Below are 21,689 nucleotides of genomic sequence, written 5' to 3' on the forward strand. Positions count from 1 at the left end.
TTACACGAATTTCACGCTAAATGTGGAAAAAAGTGACATACGGAAATTGCACATCAATTTTTCAATTTGTTTTAGTGCTACATCTGGTAAAACGGACCTTTTATTTTAAAGATGCAGGGGTTTACATTCGGCGCCCCATACTATACATCAGTCATTTAGCAGACGCTTTTATCCAAAGCGACTTACAATAATTGCATTTAACGTAGGAAATGCCAATGTACTAGGCTACTATTGCCAGAACTAAGTGCATTTCCTTTCTAGAACAAGTGACTAAGAGCATAATCTAGTGCTGAAGGCGAAGTGGAAGAATATCAATCTAAAATACAATAGGTGCTTAAGAAAGTGGATCGTTGTAGTAGCCTACTTCTTGAAGAGAGGAGTTTTGAGCCTGAGAGGGGCAGCGACTCTGCTGTCCTGTCGTCAGTGGGCAGTTCATTCCATCCCTGAGGGGTCAGGACAGAGAAGAGTCGTGACCGTGTCGATCGACCGCAGGGGCCTCGGAGTGACGGGGCAACCAGTCGCCCCAAGGTGGCAGAGCGTAGCGGTCGGGAGGGGGTGTAGGGTTTGACCATGGCCTGGAGGTAGGAGGGGGCTGTTCCTTTCATGCCAAAAACAAATACACAAATTAACCCGGCAAATAGCCTACATCCAAATTTGAAGATAACAATTTGTGTAGGCTATTTCGATGCTTAAAGTCAAGAATAAGCAGATAGAGACGGGCAGTGATCTGATCCCATTGATTTAGGCCATCAAGGAAAATCCTTTTTTTGTCTATAATTTAGGCTACCATAAGCATTTATGCATTATAATAATACATTTTATTTTTATTATAAAAATAAAGTTTACATTGATGACCATGTGATAGCCTAAATTTAAATCGCTAATAAATAGCCTAGGCCTATATATTCTGCTAAAACTTGAAAAATGGAGTATAGCCTATATGTAGCCTAACTGATAGGCTGTTGTAGCCTGTGTTTAATCGTTCTGAATCATATTGCACTTTAATAAGCCTATCAAATGTAGCCTGTAGCTACTTATTGTAAACAAACTAGGCCTATATTTGATCACCTTGCTGTTTTAGCGCACATACAATAGGCTAGTTATTTAATAACAATGAATATGAACACGCAATAATATGCGGCAGTAGTTATGGCATAAAACAATTCAACAATGAAACGAAAACATCTTCATTGTATCTCTAACAAAGTTGTTAATTCAGCCTGTGCTTTGGTGGGGGGATGCGTCAGTGAGTGTAGCCTATTCCTGAAACAGAGCAGTCAGCCTCCAGGCCTGTGTGCAGGCGGAGGACGTGCTGGGCCAGTGGTCCATTTGAACAGTGTGCTGCTTCGTTCCTTATCAAAAGCGCCGGTGTTGAGGACAGCGATACGGGCCCCTCCCTAGGGCCTGCTGCGTGATTGTGGACTGATAAGACAGGGCAGTTAATGTAGTCTGGAAGGTTAAGGTCAAGAGGAACTGGTACAGAGCCTAATTTCTGATCCTGGCTAAATAAATAGCAAGTATCGCCGTTGATCAAAGCCTTCATATTCTGGAAGATATAGCCTACATGCTTATTTTGTGGTGAGTTATTCTTTTCTGGCCATTTTTTGAGGAACAGAACACAACGTACAAGGAGATATGAATGGTAGGCTTGTAGAAATCGTCACTGTCCTATGAAATAATTTCGTAGAATGGAAATTGTCCTTCAAGACAAACGTTTAAACAATAGGACTACAGGTCAAAATGTCTTTACCTCTCGTATGCACATAATTAGGCAGCTAGCTGTGTTGTGGTAGGCCTATGTTTAAGGTCAGAGCTACCTAAATGGCATTTCCATACAGTCTATGACGGCAATATACAGTGGCATCACGTGCATGCGATGCTCCAATGCTCCATCCATGAGCAGCAGCTCTGATTGGCATGCAGGGTACCTGCAGCCCGTCCCTGCATGGTCATATAGCCTATAAGGCCACGGGAACAGGTCCCCTTCTACCACTCATAAACAGCTTTATCTGTCTTGTTTCAGGTGACAGTCTGGAATAGACATTATAAGACACACCACCGGAAAATCGTCCTTTATCAGTTGATGCCTTGGTAAGGCATTGCGCTTTTACGCGCGTAGCCTAGCCGATACGTCTTTCTGGAACCTCGCAGAAATGATGGAAAAACTGAAACGGCAGCATGGGCCGGCCAGCCCGGAGAGCGAGGGGGTGCAGGTCCCCGCGGCACGACAGCCCGACTCCCGTGGTGGGTCGTGTCGGTGGGAAGAAGGGGCTGGCTGAGGAGACACAGGAAAACACGACGGCGGCGTCGGTGGATCCCCCGGGGAGTGAACGGAAGGGGGGGGGGGTCCCCGGGGAGCCCTGCAGAGAGACTGTCATTATGAATGGGGTTACCAGGGGAACGGCGTACCACGCCAGAGAGCTCAAAAAGTAAGTGCCGGTTATCGACGTGACCACGAGAGGAGGAGGAGGAGGAGGGACTGCGGATATAAAAGTCAGGGTGCACACGGCAGACGGCATCCACAAGGTGCAGACGACCGAGCTGTGTAGACCGCCAGTACCCCTGCCTCCTCTGCCGACCCGGGACCGAGTGAAGGTCTGATGGGACCCTGAGTGAAGGTCTGATGGTGAAGTGAAGGTCGGATGGTGAAGTGAAGGTCTGATGGTGAGTGAAGGTCTGATGGTGAAGTGAAGGTCTGATGGTGAAGTGAAGGTCTGATGGTGAAGTGAAGGTCTGATGGTGACCGAGTGAAGGTCTGATGGTGCAGCTGAACCCGCCCGCGGTCCCTCTACCTGCGCGAGCGATGCTGTACAGTAATGTTGCGCAAGCGCTCGCGGGCATAAACGGGTAAGAAATACGCACTTGATTATTTTGAGTAGACTATTCCTCAGCCAACTCAATGTTTTGATATGCCACACATGGTCATATTATTTGTGGGCTACATAAGCAGTGTCACTTGCTTTCGTTTTTATTTTCAATATAGGTTTGCCTAATTGATTATCATTAGGCCTATTCCTTATCATGAGGTTAATCATTTTTAGCCTAGCCTATTACTGACCGGTAATTGAAATTTGTAATTATACATATTAGCTATATAACTTGAATTAGGGCACTAATTTCGTTTACCTGGCGGTCGCGATTTAATTTAGCTGTAACATATCAAAACACAGATTATAGGCTAATTTCGATATAAGAAATCGACTTTTTTCAGATCAAGTTCTCGTAAGCTGTCTACCATTCCCTCTCCAAACCAGTTGGCATTATATTATTATGGTCTATTACGAGCACCACTGTGCATGTGAAATTAAAACGTGAAACACCGTAAATAAGCGATATCTCAGACAGCGTGGGAGCGGGAGCTATTTCAATTGCCGATGTTGATCCCGAATTTATCCCATGTCATTCCTTCTGCAGTGGCTTTGGGGACGAGTCGGAACAGTGCGGCATGTACCCCAGCAGTAGGATGAAACTTCGACCCGCACCGTATGAGGTGGAATTCAACGATGGTAGGAGCATTTTAAATCTTAGTTGGTAAACCTCTCCGGCTTTATTTTGTCTTCAAATGTTCTATACTCACAGCGTCCAGAGCCCTGGGTGCAAAGTGTTGTCACTGAGCAAGAGAAGACCAGGGCAGGGTGGAGGAGAGGTACGAGGGAGGAGAAGGAGACAGGTACCAGGCAGGGTGGAGGAGAGGTACGAGGGAGGAGAAGGAGAAGACAGGTACCAGGCAGGGTGGAGGAGAGGTACGAGGGAGGAGAAGGAGAAGACAGGTACCAGGCAGGGTGGAGGAGAGGTACGAGGGAGGAGAAGGAGAAGACAGGTACCAGGCAGGGTGGAGGAGAGGTACGAGGGAGGAGAAGGAGAAGACAGGTACCAGGCAGGGTGGAGGAGAGGGGGAGGGATGGAGGGGAAGATAGGAGCAAGCTGGTATTCTGTTAGTTGATTTCAGGGCTGGTATTTGGTTAGTTGGTGTCAGGGCTGGTATTTGGTTAGTTGGTGTCAGGGCTGGTATTCTGGGAGATTTCAAGGCTGGTTTTATGGGAGTTGATGTCAGGGATGGTATTCTGGGAGATTTCAGGGCTGGTATTTGGTTAGTTGATTTCAGGGCTGGTATTTGGTTAGTTGGTGTCAGGGCTGGTATTCTTGGAGATTTCAAGGCTGGTATGCTGGGAGTTGATGTCAGGGCTGGTATTCTGGGAGTTGATGTCAGGGCTGGTATTCTGGGAGTTGATGTCAGGGCTGGTATTCTGGGAGTTGATGTCAGGGCTGTTTGAGATGATAAACTACAGCCTCTCCACATACTGTATAATTAATTATATAAGAGAGAGAATAAGATTAATTAATTATTTAGCTCATTTCAATTTTAAAACATAGGTGAATATATAGAACTCAACCCTTTTCAGGTCAGAAAGAACTGTTTATAGTTCTAAATAGCACCTTATGGAGCTGGAAAGGGTTCTCTTTGGAACCTCAGGGTTCTCTATGGAATTTTTTTTAGAGGGTTCATCCATTGTGTTTAAATAGCACCCTTGTGATTGTAGAGAGTTTACAGTAACTATATGCCGACCATATGGAAGTGAGGAACCAAGACTACCTGACTTGACGCCATCTCCTCTCCTCTCACCATAGGCTCGCAGCCCAAGATCGTGCGCCGAAACTTCACCAACAGTCGCGAGCGCTGGCGTCAGCAGAACGTCAACGGGGCGTTCGCCGAGCTCCGCCAGCTGATCCCCACCCACCCCCCCGACAAGAAGCTGAGCAAGAACGAGATCCTGCGTCTGGCCATGAAGTACATCAACTTCCTGGCCAAGCTCCTGCACGACCAGGACGACGTGCTGGGGGGCGTGGAGAGCACCAGGGGGCCTCGCGGCCGTGAGGGCCCAGAGGAGAGACGGGTCCGAGAGGAGCTCCTCCAGGGCATGCTGTCACCCAACTCCAGCTGCGGGAGCCTCCTGGATGGGGATGGGAGTCCCGACAGCTTCACTGAGTACTCGTCTGTGGATTGTCGCCCACCCATCGCTAGAGGACTCCACTATCCCTCCAGACTCCATCTGGATGGGGCCCACCAGAGATGATCCACCATTTTGGATCAGGGGTGGGGGTGGGAGACTGAGGGAGGCGTGGCTGGAATAAGGCCAACAGTGTATGGTATATGGATTGTGCAGCATACAGCACATTCAAAATGTGTATAAATGAGCTCATTCTCCTGCTGAGTTCTCTGGTGGAGGTCCTTCATCCTAGCCGCTGTTGTAAGCAGCTGATGGAATGGGAGTCTTGAACGTCTAAAAATGGATTCTGGAATGCATAAAACAAGGCCGATACAAAAGTCTGAAAAAGGCATGGATTACAATAAGGTACCATTTAATGCCGAATCCTGAGGTATAGGCCATACTGCTTGAAGAACTGTTATGTTTCCTTCTTTGGACCACCCAAAATCAAATTTGGTTGCTGCTTTAATGCATTGTTCGTCTCAAAAAAGAATATTGTTCAAGTAATAATGTTCTCATGTCAAAGCATCAGAGATAAGTGATGCTGAGATCGCTGTATGGCTGCGTCTGCAAAGAAACACACACAAGTGTACAAGGTAATGTGATATTCACATAAACCCCTTATTATAATGACAGTACACAACATATAATTTCAGAGAATGTTTATGTAAAAGATACACACACACAAGTCATCAATTGCAGTAACAGAAACCAATGGTATTTGCATATTTGTCTGTTTAAATATCAAGTTAGTTTTGCTTGCAGTAGAAGAGTTACAAGCATTCTGACCATTGTGCACATACTAACCGGACTGGTAAATCTGTTACAGTGAAAAGAACAAAAAATATTTTTAGTTTTTTGTGATACAAGTACATAATTGATTAATTCATTTGTTTTGCTGCCTCATCTCAACATCCCATAATGATATGAAATAATACTCATCAGTAAGTGTTTTATCACTGTATTAATATGATGGACTTCTGCTTTTTCAGCAGACTACTGAGTAACCAGAACTGGTACCTTTAATTCTTGGATTTCTTAAACAAAAAAAGTGTTATTTTATTGTGATGTTTGGTAGAAAAAACCTTTGTTGTAAGGTGATGATGGATATATCTGTTATATATCTGGTATGTATATATATGCAGCACTCCGAATTTTATAAAACCACTGAATAAAAAGAATGACAGTTCCTGACAAACGTGTGTATTGAAATTGCATTCTTATCTCATATAACACCAGATTTGTTCTCTAACAGTAACACCAGGGAATCTGTTCTGATTGGCAAAATCAATGTCATTCTACAGTATGTACTGTAGGATTGCTATATAACATCCCATTAATATATATATATATATTTTTTAAATCTACAATTCAATTCAATTATGAGAAATTGATGGATTTAAACAGTAACTATCTGCAGGAAAGCATCTTACTGATTTTAGGTATTTTAGTTCAGAAATGAAGTCTCCGACATAACTTCAATGCCAGGCTAATCAGCAAAGGCTAATCAGTCACACCCCATATGACGCAACCCACCAGCTGACTCTCAGCCATCATAGCATTGGTTCAGCTCGCTAGAGCGCATGTATTTAGGCTGTCAAAACATGGGCTTCGTTCCGAATCGCATACTTCTACTACTTACTACCAGTACCTACTACAGCTGCCCTTAGAAAGTACGTACTTTGCAAGCAGTAGGCATCCAATTGGGACATACTACCTTGTCATAACATTGCGCCTTGAAATTTGCCCACATCCGTCGCTGTCCATAACGCGACATTCGTCTTCAGCTGTCACGAATGTCACGACTGGCACATGTGACGCTGCGCACAGGATTGTGGGTCAGAATAGACAGAAAAGCCTGCTGGCTTGCATACTGCAAAATACGACCGGATGTAGTAGGACATCCTGGTATTTTTGCCATACTGCATGTGGCATACTATGTATTGGGACATACTACCCTACTATATAGTATGCCAAAACAGGATGTAGTATGTGATTCGGAACGCAGCCATGGTATTGTTCGCTCTTGCCATTACTGCTGATCGCTTGCTATCTGCGTGCTCGCCCCACCTCCTGCGTTCTGTTGATGTCATCTCTGTTGTCATCGGTGCTCTCTGTTCCGGGGGTATTGCTGCATGTATTCCACTATGCGTCGGCTAGTGGAAGCCGGGGAATTTCACTAGCTTAGTCTCTGTGGCTCTCCGTGGTGATCGTGGGCCGAAACATCTCCGAAGGGCCATCCAGCGGTCCCTCTGGTCACCATGAAGGCAGAGACACTAGGCTGTATCTCCTTCTAAACTTCACGAAGCGTCGGCCCGTGGAGGCCAGGGACTATAATGTACAGCAGTCCCCTTGTGGCTCTCTTTGACGGTCTTAGTGGGCTGAGTTACCTCCGAGCGTCTTCCCGATCGCGGCCCACTCTGATCGTCATAGAGGCAGGGGGCTAGATGCCGTTCCCTCTTCCGGCACTCTGGGCCAAGCGGCCCAGAGGGAGGGAACATCTAGATTGCCTCCCTCTACTAAGGCGCTTTCCACAAGCGTGGAAGGCAGGGGGCCCCCCGAACAGAGCACACCGCCAAAAATTAATATGCTGTATATATTGTTGCATGCTAATAAATGCGTCAATTTTGACTAAAGTGATCTCGACTGAAGTAGATTAATTCACAGAACATGAAGGAGAATAAAATGATCAACTGGTTGGGTTGTCAACAAATAAGAAATTAATTGAATCAATTTATATGTTATTTGAGGAAACTGCTAATTTGTATGAAGCAAAAGTCAGATTAGTTTAGAGCTGTTTGTATTTTCTTTCACAATTGATCCCAACCATGACCCCCATCATTATATGCCTGAATCCTCAGTTGCCACTACCTTGAAATATCAACTTATTTTTTAAAGGTGCCACTGAAATGAGGTTCACAGAACCCCTGTAACCTCTATTTATCCATCATGAACAGGTCAATGGTGTAACCCTAGGGAGTAGTTCATCATTCTGTTCTCTCTATTATGATTGGACATGGAACTGATGAGTGATAACAATCTTAGCCAATCAAAAGGCCATCGGAGATGCTGGCAGGTCCCACAGGAGTGTTTGTATGTGTGATACTGGCTCACCTCCCGTTCCCAACGCAGTCAGTATCATGGTGTCATCACACACACACGCACGTGCGCACGCACGCACGCACGCACACACACACACACACACACAGAGAGAAAGAGAAATGGTTGCTAATTAAACTTAATATTGCCTGACTCCAAATTACTAACGTTTTGACTTTTTGATGGAAAAATGTAATATCCACAAATTTTCTGAAATAAACACTGTAATGTCAACTTCAATTTGAGAGTCCTTCATATTGCATACTGTATTACAGGACACACAATGACACAAACACAGTCACAGAGGCAGCAACACCCCATGTAAGTGATAGCTGACAACATCTAGCAGTTATGTTTGCTTTCTCTCAAGTAAAAACTCAATGAAACCAGCAAGAGGAACATTAATATTTCTACCCCATCCATCCATGTTCATTCATATCATCACCACGGTCACTCAGCCGTACAGGTCTCTCTCACTGCCACAGTTCCCTCTTGAAAATAACGGGACTGAATCAGTGAAGAAAGCGCCATGCAGAAGCCGTGTGACACGGTATTGTCCCTTCTTCAATTAACTCTGGCAACAATCTCCCTTTTTCCCATTAGAACCGAGTGGGAGGGCAGTCAGCCAGATCTCAGAGGAGACCTCATTGACAACGGTAACAGGCAGATAACAAACACACCCTTCTGGCCAGAGATAAGTAGACAGAGGGAGAGGATTCAATTAAGCAGCCCCTCCCTCTCTCTCTGTCTGTCCCTCCCCCTGGGAAGGCAGGATGGCCCATTGGGGAGTTGTGAGGCCCCAGAGAACAGGCCGGTGGGCAGGTTCTCAGAGGGGGCCGGTGGGGACAGGGACCGCTAGCCGCTCTCAGGACTCCTATTTGGCCCTTCCATCACAGCAGATTGTGTGTGTGTGTGTGTGTGTGTGTGCGTGTGTGTGTGTAGACCAAACTCACATTACATTAGCAGGCTCTTAAACCAGCTCTGCCCCCTCATTAACACTGACACACACTCCTTGTGTTTGTATAATTCATTTCTCTCTCTCTCTCTCTCTCTCTCTCTCTCTCTGTCACACACACACACACACACACACACACACACACACACACACACACACACACACACACACACACACACACACACACTAACAAGCTCATGTCTCAAGGGTCCAGAGGGGGTCTATTTTTCACTCCTGAGCCAATAGACCCCCCTATGATTGGGTTCTGCTCCCAATCTAACTTGGCCCATGCTACACCTCTTCACCGAGTTTCATGAAAATCGGTCTGGTAGTTTTTGCATAATCCTGCTAACAAACAAACAATCAAACCAATAAACGCCCCGTGATTCGAATCTTCTTCAGCATTTAATGGGTTCTAAGTTGCCTAAACCCCTCCACAGAGCTTTATGTACACACAGGTGAGAGGCGACACACACACACACACACACACACACACACACACACACACACACACACACACACACACACACACACACACACACACACACACACACATACATACATACATACATACATACATACATACATACATACATACAAACATGCAACTTGGAGGCTGCCAGTGGAATTTGTCTTCTGGAATTTGTCTTCTATGCAACCTTGTCAGTGGTGCCAAGTCCAAGTGCTCAGTCCAAGTCCTGGTCAGGGACCTGACTGAAGAGCATCTGCATGTTTTTTTGTATTGGATTCTTTAGGAGGAAACCCTAGCGAACACGGGTTTCCTCCCAAAGTCTGTTGTAAGGTATTCCAAGTATAAGGAGCATCATGGAAAAAAGCAGGCCATCCAAGTTCAGAAAGCACTCAAGGAACCCTGAGAACAAGCCGAACATTAGATCGGGTCTGGTAGGTGCCAAGGCTCCAGTCCAACAGAGATGAGATGTAAGGTAGAAGTTTACCAATAATGGCTTTGGAAATAAACAAATACCAGTGATAGTTACGCCTTAGAGAAAGAGATGACCAGCCCACCTTATGATAGAGAACCCAGTGGTGAGTCATATCCATCACCTGTAATAAACCTTAGGGCGGAGTGGTAGACAGAGGCCAAGGGTTTCAAGGTTGTCATGGAAGCATGTCTATAGATAGTGTCACCATAGTCTAATACTGATAGAAAAACAGCTTGAACAATTCTTTTCCTACTGAAGATAGGAAAGTTAGGACGGTTTCTGTACAGGAAGCCCATTTTATGCCACACCAGAAACTCCACGTTTTCACTCGGTTAGACTCACCCCTCCAAACACACCACCGGACATCCGGGTCACGGCATCAATGTAACCCATATGTTTCCACATGCCCAGGGCAGGATTAGAACCCCTGCAGTGTCTTCCTCGAGGTACCTTCCAGTGCTGCTCTACGTCCTGAGCTATGTGGCGCACCCCCTATTGAATAGATTACTTTTTAACTCTGGTCTCCAGTGACTTATTTGTAGATCTGTCATGAGACTGAGGAGTTAACCCTACCTGCTGTACATATGATTAAATGTGTCTATTAACCTAGTGTAGAACAAAATACTCAGGATGGAACACAACACATTTGTTAGGATCTGAACTACAAATGTCCATCCACCTTCGATGGATACTGTAGATAGATAGAGAGAAAATTTGAATATTGTGGAAAGTTCGTTATTTTCCATAATTTAATTCAAAAAGTGAAACTTTCATATTATTATAGATTCATTACACATGAAGTGAAATATTTCAAGGCTGATTGCCTCCATGCCACGCTCAATGTTAATGCAGTAATTTGTGCAAAGTATTCAGTGGCGTATTTAGGCATGGGCAACATGGGCAGGGGTTGGGGGGCGTGCAAGAGGAGCAGGAAAAAAAAAACTCGAATCTCCGCGAAGTAACTTGCCGACAGTTTATCATTCACAATCGTAAAGCCCGTTCATTTCACGTTTACAAAACGAAACTGATCTAGATGCATTCACTTTGTGTAATGCATCTAGAATACATGAAAGTTTCAACTGTTCACAGTTATGGAAAATAATGGACTTTTTCCTCAATATTATAATTTTCTGAGATGCATACATACATACATACATACATGCATACATACATACTCTATATAAATATATATACTAATACTCAAATAAACATGCACATCACAACACTCAGCACTTTTGTGTTTCCTAGGAACAAGTAAAGCCTTAGAGAGTAGACTGCCTTTCTATGGAATCCCTGACTGTGTTAACCATTAGCTCAGCTGTGTCACCAGGATGTGGAGTAACACAAGCTGGGACCCACTTCACGTGAAGAACAGCTCACATTGCTAGTCCTGCTCCCGCTTGGATACTTAACTTCTGAAAAACATAATTTTGGATTTCCACTTGAATCTGGAATCATGGGGAGAACAGCTGCTGTGGTTTATTGTCTTATACTGACTCTAGGAGCAGTAACTGCCCAGACAGGTACGTTTTGTTTATGGAAGGTTTTTATAAACAAACTGATTCGTTGCTAAAAGAAGGACATTGTTTTATTGGTCTACATGGTCAAATGGCTGATTAGGGGGAAGACAGTGGGGATACTGTATATCTACGTACTGTAGAGACCCAATGTTTCTGATAACAGGTAACGTGTTAGTAGGGCAGTGATGGAAAACACAGGGATAGGGAAGAAAAAAGGCCAATGACCCAAATAGCTGTCATTTTATTTGTTTTGTTCGAACCTTATTCTATGGCTTTGACATTGACTTATACAAACCTCAGTCATTCTCAGCAGAGCTAGTCCTTAGAATGTGTGTTGGTTCTAGAGATGGGTGAAGTCAGCTGTCGATGGCGCCTTCATTCCAACAGAACCTGTGAGAGCTTTCAGCAGAAGGACAAACGCAGAGTTGCCCAGGACACATCACAACCGACATTTTAGAAGTACAATCCACTACAACGCTGAGAGAATGGCAATACCAATATACCTGTAGGCTCCTGCATTGTAATGGCGAGGGACAGAGATATGAACCATAGTGTAAAAACACTTGACTAAAGTATTTACCTTCCATAAACTGATTCTGATTTTTATATCAACTCATCTCTCCGTTGACCGCTAGCTGAGGGGGAACGCGCGCTGCCTCAGTGGCTGACGGGCATCATCGCGGTGGTGGGCTTCCTCTTCCTGGTGTTCGTGGCGTTCCTGGTCAACAAGGCTTGGTGTGACCCCAGGTTCGAGAAAAATCCTGTCTCTTCCCCAGAACAGATCTGATGTGATAGGATTGGTACCATCTTTCACCTATCCCCCTCCCCTCCAATCAGGCCAGAGATGAGCTGCAGGAGGGGAGAGAGGAGGGATGTAGGAGGGAAGGGAGGAAGCATGTAGGAGGGAAGGGAGGGAGGATGTAGGAGGGAAGGAAGGGAGGATGTAGGAGGGAAGGGAGGGAGGATGTAGGAGGGAAGGGAGAGAGGACGCAGGAGATAAGGGAGGAAGGATGTAGGAGGGAAGAGAGGGAGGATGTAGGACAGAAGGGAGGAAGAATGTAGGAGGGACGGGAGGAAGGATGTAGGAGGGAAGAGAGGGAGGATGTCGGAGAGAAGGGAGGAAGGATGTAGGAGAGAAGGGAGGAAGGATGTAGGAGGGGAGGTAGGAAGGATGTAGGAGGGAAGAGAGGAAGGATGTAGGAGAAAAGGGAGGGAGGATGTAAGAGACGAGGGAGGAAGGATGTAGGAGGGAAGAGAGGAAGGATGTAGGAGAGGAGGGAGGGAGGATGTAGGAGGGAAGGGAGGAAGGATGTAGGAGGCAAGGGAGGGAGGATGTAGGAGGGAAGGGAGGGAGGATGTAGGAGGGAAGGGAGGAAGGATTTAGGAGGGAAGGGAAGAAGGAAGCAGGAGGGAAGGGAGGGAGGATGTATTTGGAAAGGGAGGAAGGATGCATTTGAGAGAATTCTAGCAGAGCTTTGGTGGATCTTTAAAGCTGTCTGGCAAGCAGCGTCCATGCAGCTAGAGAAGATGAGGTAGATAAGAAGAACATGCAGCCTGAGAAGATAGGGTAGATAAGAAGAACATGCAGCTAGAGAGGATAGGGTAGATAAGAAGAACATGCAGCTAGAGAGGATAGGGTAGATAAGAAGAACATGCAGCCTGAGAAGATAGGGTAGATAAGAAGAACATGCAGCTAGAGAAGATAGGGTAGATAAGAAGAACATGCAGCTAGAGAAGATAGGGTAGATAAGAAGAACATGCAGCTAGAGAAGATAGGGTAGATAAGAAGAACATGCAGCCTGAGAAGATAGGGTAGATAAGAAGAACATGCAGCTAGAGAAGATAGGGTAGATAAGAAGAACATGCAGCTAGAGAAGATAGGGTAGATAAGAAGAACATGCAGCCTGAGAAGATAGGGTAGATAAGAAGAACATGCAGCCTGAGAAGATAGGGTAGATAAGAAGCACACGCTAAGGGAGGGGGAGAGCTGTCAGATTGATGGATTAGCATAGAGAATCCTGTACCACTAACCAGTGGTGTTAGATATATACTTTCAAAAATTACTCTGTGATGTCCACACATTAAGATAATGAACAAATAGTATTTTTTCACTTAATGACTGTATAGCTGTGAATTATCCAAACAGTTTCGGGGACAGTATGATTTCCGGAGACCATTTAATGTAGGCCTGCTGGGTTTTTTATGTGTTTGCCTCCATGAAGCAAGGAGAGAACAGTGCAGGCCGTGAAGATGGAGGACTGGGCCATGAACAACGGAGCCTCCGGTGACACCAGTCTGGACATGGTCAGGTACGTCACGTTAAGGTGACCTTAGAGTAAGTATAGTACCAACATTGCATTACCATGTTTTCACTCATACTGACAAATACATTATTGTATTACTCAATATGATTAATCCCCTCATTACTCAATATGATTAAATTGTCCTTGTGATGAGTGAGAAGATGACAAGTCCATCGCTATTACAAAGCACTAGCACAGGCACTGTGCAACATCACTGGTGCTGTTGTCATAGCTGGGTTACTGTACAAGTAAATCAGAAGTGGGTCGCGCACATCCCAAAATAATTAATAAGGCAGGTGCTGGACTAAAAAAGCATATGTATCAAAGAAAGTAACTGTACAAGTAGAAAGGCAACTTGCTCTAAGTGGTAACAAGCCTATCGTCTACTCAGCTACTCTGAGTGATGTGTGCACATACAGTATATAGAGTACGGTTAAATCTGTGTGTGTGTGTGAGTGTGTGTAAGTGTGTGTGCAGATATAGAGTAATGTTCAATCTGTGTGTGTGAGTGCACATGTAGTACTGTAAAATCTGTGTGTGTGTATGCACATACAGTATATAGAGTACTGTTCAATGTGTGTGTGTGTGTGTACATACAGTATATAGAGTACTGTTCAATCTGTGTGTGTGTGTGTACATACAGTATATAGAGTACTGTTCAATCTGTGTGTGTGTGTGTGTACATACAGTATATAGAGTACTGTTCAATCTGTGTGTGTGTGTGCGTGTGTGTACATACAGTATATAGAGTACTGTTCAATGTGTGTGTGTACATACAGTATATAGTGTACTGTTCAATCTGTGTGTGTGTTTCCTACAGGAGCAGAGATCATGAGAGTGCCTATGAGAATCTGTCTGTTGACTGTGGCGTTGGGGACAAAGTCACTGCCATGTGACAACCATGATCAATCCTTCTCTGTCTACCACTCCCTCTTCCAAAGAACTCACCCCCCCCCCCCACACACACACACACACACACACACACAAACACAAACAGCTCATACACTATGGCGCACACACACACACGCACGCACGCACACACAGAGATCTGCTCTCTCCCACCAAATAAAACCATGAAACTACTATAAAATGTTGATCTCATTACCTTTGTTTAAATAAAGAAATCTACTTCTTAAAAACGATATACATCAGGTTCTAATTATTATCTTAAATGACACATTTATATGCCGGTATGAAAGTATGCATGTGTGTGTTAACAGTGTGTGAACCTCATTGAGGGTAGTGAGGAGTGGTAACTGTTTACATGTCTCTGGGAAGACCAGCTGCTGTTATTCACCCTGAATCGGTCATCCTTTCACAAGCTAAGGGCTTTGCAGGGCTACAGTATCATCTAATTATTAATCTCAGCAAGTGGTATGCACATTCTCCCACATTAATCATTACTATGATCATTAAATCATTCAATTCAGAATCACACAATGCAACGAGTCTCAGACAACTTGACAGAAATTAACTAGTCACATGAGCTGATGGAGGGCAATGGTTTTGCCATTGGTTCCCCTGGTGTTTTAATAAAACATACACGGATCTCATAGACAGACAAACCCCTAGAACTGGCATAATATTGGTGTATAAACGATAAGCAATTGACACATTAAGACTTGCATCACTGTTCATAGACAATATCTGCATACCTGTCTCAGTAGGTACTGAAGCAGCGCCTGCCTCAGTCTACACATGAAGGTGGAATTTTATCTTTCTTTGGATTTGACAATGCAGCTCTCCATTAATCTGTGATATGAATCAAGACATTTTCTGTGTCACTACAATGTGCTGTTACAGACAAGTGTGCTGTTTATCGGGATATAAATTGACGCTGTCCAAGTTAACGATCATCTAAGATACTGTATAGCTATTGTCATCCGCTCTCTAAGGATGGGAGAATAAGCTTGCACCAATGCATGTACGTATGACGGGGGAAGGCACGCACACACCTGCACGCGCACACACACACACACGCACACGCACACACACACACATGCACACAGATGGCGCCTACTGCCAATGGACAGACTAGACTGAGGAGGGGTCAGACAGAGAGAGACTGAGGAGGGGTCAGACAGAGAGAGACTGAGGAGAGATCAGACAGAGAGAGACTGAGGGGTCAGACAGAGAGAGACTGAGGGGTCAGACAGAGAGAGACTGAGGGGTCAGACAGAGAGAGACTGAGGGGTCAGACAGAGAGAGACTGAGGAGGGGTCAGACAGAGAGAGACTGAGGGGTCAGACAGAGAGAGACTGAGGAGGGGTCAGACAGAGAGAGACTGAGGAGAGATCAGACAGAGACAGACTGATGGGTCAGACAGAGAGACTGAGGGGTCAGACAGAGAGAGGGTGAGGAGAGATCAGACAGAGAGAGACTGAGGGGTCAGACAGAGAGAGACTGAGGAGGGGTCAGACAGAGAGAGACTGAGGGGTCAGACAGAGAGAGAGACTGAGGGGTCAGACAGAGAGAGACTGAGGAGGGGTCAGACAGAGAGAGACTGAGGGGTCAGACAGAGAGAGACTGAGGGGTCAGACAGAGAGAGACTGAGGAGGGGTCAGACAGAGAGAGACTGAGGAGGGGTCAGACAGAGAGAGACTGAGGGGTCAGACAGAGAGAGACTGAGGGGTCAGACAGAGAGAGACTGAGGAGGGGTCAGACAGAGAGAGACTGAGGAGGGGTCAGACAGAGAGAGACTGAGGGGTCAGACAGAGAGAGACTGAGGGGTCAGACAGAGAGAGACTGAGGGGTCAGACAGAGAGAGACTGAGAAGGGGTCAGACAGAGAGAGACTGAGGAGGGGTCAGACAGAGAGAGACTGAGGGGTCAGACAGAGAGACTGAGGAGAGATCAGACAGAGACAGACTGAGGAGGGGTCAGACAGAGAGAGACTGAGGAGAGATCAGACAGAGAGAGACTGAGGGGTCAGACAGAGAGAGACTGAGGGGTCAGACAGAGAGAGACTGAGGAGGGGTCAGACAGAGAGAGACTGAGAGGTCAGACAGAGAGAGACTGAGGGGTCAGACAGAGAGAGACTGAGGGGTCAGACAGAGAGAGACTGAGGGGTCAGACAGAGAGAGACTGAGGAGGGGTCAGACAGAGAGAGACTGAGGGGTCAGACAGAGAGAAACCGAGAGATCAGACAGAGAGAGACTGAGGAGGGGTCAGACAGAGAGAGTGAGGCAGCAGCTTGCCTCTTTAAAGGGACTGAGCGTTAAGACGACAGACCAGCGCTCTGCGTTCACAGGACGACAGGTGAAGGATGAACTCAGGTGTGTGAAGCAGCAACTGCACACGGCACAGCTGTCGCCTGTCGGACACACTCCCCCTCCCCACACACACTCATCCAGAGATACACCAGAGATTACACACCTTCACTGACAGTCTGGATGCACGTGAGGGAGCTTCCCAGTGTATTGGTGGCCTGTGATGTCACTTCCTGTGTGTGTGGACGTGTTTCGGCGACACCAGAGACACAGCATGTCCAAGACAGGATATCCTGTCAATGTTTGGTGTGGTAAGCATCACACAGGCAACACAATACCCTTAACCAAATGGTGCTCACAACAAGAAAAGATCATTTTCATAGCAATTGAAAATAAATTACATAATGTCTTTATGTTTACAGAGTGACATTAAAATGCAACAATTATCAGAGGAATTAAGATGAAGTATACATACAAGATATAAGTTTGACTATCTTTCCATGTACCTGTCCCAGCTTCACCACTCTTTCTCTCTAGAACCTTCCAAATAAAGGACTGCAATTTAACTACATCGCTTTTTCTAACATTGGGCAGCTAATATTTGTACCCACCACACACATATGACCTCCCACAGCAACAGATACCCAGTCCTACCCCACCCCTACCGCCCCTAAATACCCAGCCTAACCCTAACCCAACTGTTCCTGAGTTTGAGCTACACACTCTACATATTACCACTAATAGCAACATATCTGGAAAAATCAAAGCTTATCGAATAAACATGTGCATATGATCATTCCTGTCACTGATTTTTAAACGTCTTTTTTGGATTAGCAACACATTTGGCAACACGTGCTACAGTATGACGAAGGGCGTTATGCTTGGACAGTCCCTGTGAGCACAGGACAGGTCCTTTAGGAGGCGTACAAATGCTTATGGCAGTTGGCAAACACTTGCAATGTGACTTTGTGGTGACATACTGGTCAGGGGATGTTAATGTGCAAAGATTATGAATGGCATTAATAAACTGCCAAATCATGCTTACAAAGATAAGAGTGTACAGGAAGTGTTGGCACGGTTCCCATTCCACGTGTCTAGGCTAGCTAGCGTTGAACATAATAGACGGAGACTGGTGGCGGTTAAGAACAAGTTTTCTGTATCCGTGTGTACATTAGCAGTACCTGCAGCTAACATTGCTAGCCACAAACCACTGAGAACGTGCTAGGCTAAGCTACCATACCTACATACTGGACCAATCAAAGCCTTCACTGAGCACGTGCTAGGCTAAGCTACCATACCTACATACTGGACCAATCAAAGCCTTCACTGAGCACGTGCTAGGCTAAGCTACCACGCTCCCATCGCTGATCCGCCGTTCTGCATCCGGTCTCCATCGAGTGTCTGGACCGGATGACCGTCACAGTCTGTAGACAGGAAACAGGAAACAAGACGACGGCAACCATTACTGCCCCCCTCCATGCTGGTCCGAGAGAGGGCACAGTCCTGGGTGGTGCACACATTTAGATGTAACACCCCCCCCCGGGCTCGCCACTGTCTCAGGGGGGAGGACAGGCGTGGGACGCCCAACACGTCCACACTAGCGTCTGATTTTTTTTTTTGCATGTTGGGAAGTTCAAAGTTCAAACATCTTGCAAAGGTCCTTCACCCCAGGGTGTGAATGTGCGTATATTTACAGTACATGTGTGCTTGTTGAGTGCGGTTGTATAAGAGTGTGTGTGTGTGTGTGTGTGTGTGTGTGTGTGTATGTGTGTGTGAGAGCTAGGTCAGTACATCCAGGGTGACCGCCCCTCTCTGTTTCTTCAAGATGGCCACGGCCTGCTCGTGTGTGGCCCCCTCCAGACTCTCTCCGTTCACAGACAGGATCTGGTCCCCGCGCTTCAGACGCCCGTCCACCGCCGCCGCCCCCTGGAGGACGAAGGAGGAACGGCAGATGGTGAGAGAGAGAGAGACTCCCACATTTCCCATACAAGTCCTTAGCCAAGGCCAGTATTCCCATACAAGTTCCTAACCCAGGACAACGTTCCCATCAAAGTCCTTAACCCAGGCCACATATTACTGTTGTAGCTATTTGTTTTATTACTATAATCCTTTATTAGATATTCACAGCGTAGCTGCGGATGCATATTGTTTCTGATAGGATTCCGTATTATTATTATTATTATGACATTTTGAACAGAAATGGCTGTTCCGATTGGTCAAAAGTTTTCAAATTTGTCACACACATCACCCACCCTGGTAAGCAGGTCTTCAAGTAATATTGCATCAATAAGCCAGGTGGTGGCGCTATAGGAACCATTCTAATTCACGAAATTTGAACGGGTATATCTCAGAGTATGACTTAGAGACTTGAAATTTTGCACAGACATGCCTCTCCTCACAAGGAACACATTTTACTTAAGAACCTATAACCTCCGGTTATGTAGATTTTCTGCCATTTCTTTTTTCTTTTTTCTTAAAATCTAACTAACTACTGTAGATATCGGTCCCTAGATTGCATGTACTGAGTTTCATGCAGATCGGACTATCTTGGCACATTTTTGAAAAGTTACAAAAATGCGCCTGTATGAGGCAAATAAGTTTGCAGTGTGTCGCTAGGGCGGGGCTTATCACATAAAGGTGAATAATGTCTCAATGGTTGGACCAAACACCACCAAACTTTGTAGCCATATCTGGGCACATAAAACAAAGGGACCTTTCCATTATTGGCCCAATCAAACCAAATGGGGGCGCTAGAGAGCTCATTTCCGGTTTAGGCCTAACCATGGCCATGCCGAGATTTCCGAGACTTGGTAAAGTAGTAGTAGGGCATGCTAAAAGGTAATTGCAGAAATATTACGCTGATTGGCCACTGGGTGGTGGTATAACAACCTAAAATGCAACCGATCACTGTGGCTCCCCCTGTGGCCAAAATGATTTAATTTTTTTGTGTGCGTAGCACACTCGCTGGACTGGGCGGTGGCTGTACTGGGCAGTGGCTGGACAAGGCAGTGGCTGGACAGCTGTGAATACCTGTAGAGGCTGCTTGCAGCTTTAATTACTATTATTCTGTCTTTACTCTCATTATCGTGTTGTTAATATGTTGTTGTTACGAGGTTGAGGAGCCAAACCTAACTTGACTCCCCTGTAACCCCTGTGTGTACAAAGGACACACCAATAAAGAATCTGAAGCAGGTGTGGAGATTCTGCTGCCATCTAGTGTCCGAAAGAGGTCACAGCAATGAAGACAGGAGTGAGTGAGAGTGAGAGAGAGAGAGAGAGAGAGAGAGACAGAGAGAGAGTTACCTTGCTGAAGACAGTCTTGACGTAGATGGGCAGGTCTCCATGGGGGCTCCCAAAGCCCCCCACTATGCTGAAGCCCAGCCCCTCGGAGCCCTTCTCCAGACAGATGCTCCGGGGCCGGGGGGTCCTGCTCCACAGACACAGGACCAGGGTGATAGCGCAGTCAATGTCAATGTCATTTTATTTATAAACTGTAGCACCATTCATACAAATCAATGTAGCACATAGTGCTTTACATAAAAGGACATGGATAAAAACATAAATCATATAAACACAGTGAGAACAGATTTAAAAGAAACAATAAAAGTAAAAGCATTAGAAATTAAAAGAAAGTGTAAAACAGAATAAAAACTATGAAATCAGAGTGCAAATTAAGAACACTAATATATTAAAACAAGTAAAACTACGTGGTAAAAGCAATGTTAAAAAGGTATGTTTTAAGATCTTGCTTAAAAATTACCACTGTCTGAGACATTCTCAAGTCCTCTGGCAGGGTGTTCAAAAGGCTGGGGGCATAAGAACTAAAAGCTGCCTCCCCATGCCTCTTAGTCCTGCTCTAGGAACCGTTAAAAGCTCAGTGCCAGAGGACCTGAGGGAGCTACTAGGTGTTTCTTTTAAAAGCATATCTGATATGTATTTAGGTGCTTGATTACGTAATGACTTATAGACTAATAAAATAATATTAAAATCTATTCTAAAAGTGACAGGTAACCAGTGCAGTGATTTTAAAACTGGTGTGATGTGAGCCCTCCTTCTGGTCTTTGTAATGCACAGCACACCAGCAATACCACCTCATAACAAGGGTGCGTGTGTGTGTGTTGTGTGTGTGTGTGTGTCTGTTACTCACTCTGGCTCTCCAGCGTGGGCCTCTGGGCTGGTAGGAAGCCCGGCGCTGGTGGACATGCTCTCAACCTGGCTGGCTATGGCACTGATGTTGGTGTCAGCTATCACCTGCATCACACACACACACACACACACACACACACACACACACACACACACACACACACACACACACACACACACACACACACACACACACGCACACACATATTATTACCAGACCCTGGTTCAGGGTTCTGCTATCACACACACAGAACCTGGTTCAGGGTTCTGCTATCACACACACAGACCCTGGTTCAGGGTTCTGCTATCACACACACACACACACATACACACTTGGTTCAGGGTTGTGCTATCACACAGACCCTGGTTCAGGGTTCTGCTATCACACAGACCCTGGTTCAGGGTTCTGCTATCACACACACACAGACCCTGGGTCAGGGTTCTGATATCACACACACACAGACCCTGGTTCAGGGTTCTGCTATCACACCGACCCTGGTTCAGGGTTCTGCTATCACACACACAC

At 45.6% G+C, this 21,689-nt stretch overlaps 3 protein-coding genes across 6 annotated transcripts in view; 2 read left to right on the forward strand and 1 right to left on the reverse strand.

Moving 5' to 3' along the window:
• Positions 1-2,178: 2,178 nt before the first annotated feature.
• On the forward strand, positions 2,179-5,075 carry tal1 (T-cell acute lymphocytic leukemia 1; the record flags this gene model as incomplete). Its single annotated transcript, XM_084436145.1, is given in 5 exon segments — positions 2,179-2,430; positions 2,434-2,589; positions 2,744-2,847; positions 3,415-3,506; positions 4,630-5,075. Coding segments are annotated over 5 exon segments (1,050 nt in total).
• A 6,326-nt stretch (positions 5,076-11,401) lies between these two features.
• pdzk1ip1 (PDZK1 interacting protein 1) lies at positions 11,402-14,761 on the forward strand. The gene is made up of 4 exons (XM_084436234.1): positions 11,402-11,509; positions 12,142-12,253; positions 13,729-13,815; positions 14,630-14,761. Exons 1-4 carry the CDS (start codon positions 11,443-11,445, stop codon positions 14,703-14,705), a joined length of 342 nt encoding a protein of 113 aa, XP_084292360.1. The 5' UTR covers positions 11,402-11,442; the 3' UTR covers positions 14,706-14,761.
• A 2,151-nt stretch (positions 14,762-16,912) lies between these two features.
• Positions 16,913-21,689, reverse strand: part of patj (PATJ crumbs cell polarity complex component) — a 157,312-nt gene continuing 152,535 nt past the window's right edge. For all 4 annotated transcript variants that reach the window (XM_084461680.1, XM_084461679.1, XM_084461678.1 and 1 more), the window contains 3 exons: positions 21,165-21,268; positions 20,321-20,444; positions 16,913-18,943 (listed from right to left, as the gene is read on the reverse strand). In XM_084461680.1, coding sequence (XP_084317806.1) covers positions 18,797-18,943; positions 20,321-20,444; positions 21,165-21,268 — 375 coding nt within the window. In that variant the 3' untranslated portion in view covers positions 16,913-18,796. The remainder of the gene's footprint in view (positions 18,944-20,320; positions 20,445-21,164; positions 21,269-21,689) is intronic.

This window comes from Borostomias antarcticus, assembly GCF_949987555.1.
Source record: "Borostomias antarcticus genome assembly, chromosome: 3".
Classification (NCBI taxonomy): domain Eukaryota; kingdom Metazoa; phylum Chordata; class Actinopteri; order Stomiiformes; family Stomiidae; genus Borostomias; species Borostomias antarcticus.

Bases quoted from the DNA above. Each gene is read 5' to 3' on its own strand.
- pdzk1ip1 (XM_084436234.1), top strand. From the start codon at position 11,443: ATGGGGAGAACAGCTGCTGTGGTTTATTGTCTTATACTGACTCTAGGA. The intron at 11,510-12,141 runs GTACGTTTTGTT...GTTGACCGCTAG, and splicing joins AGCAGTAACTGCCCAGACAG to CTGAGGGGGAACGCGCGCTG. The intron at 12,254-13,728 runs GTTCGAGAAAAA...GCCTCCATGAAG, and splicing joins AAGGCTTGGTGTGACCCCAG to CAAGGAGAGAACAGTGCAGG.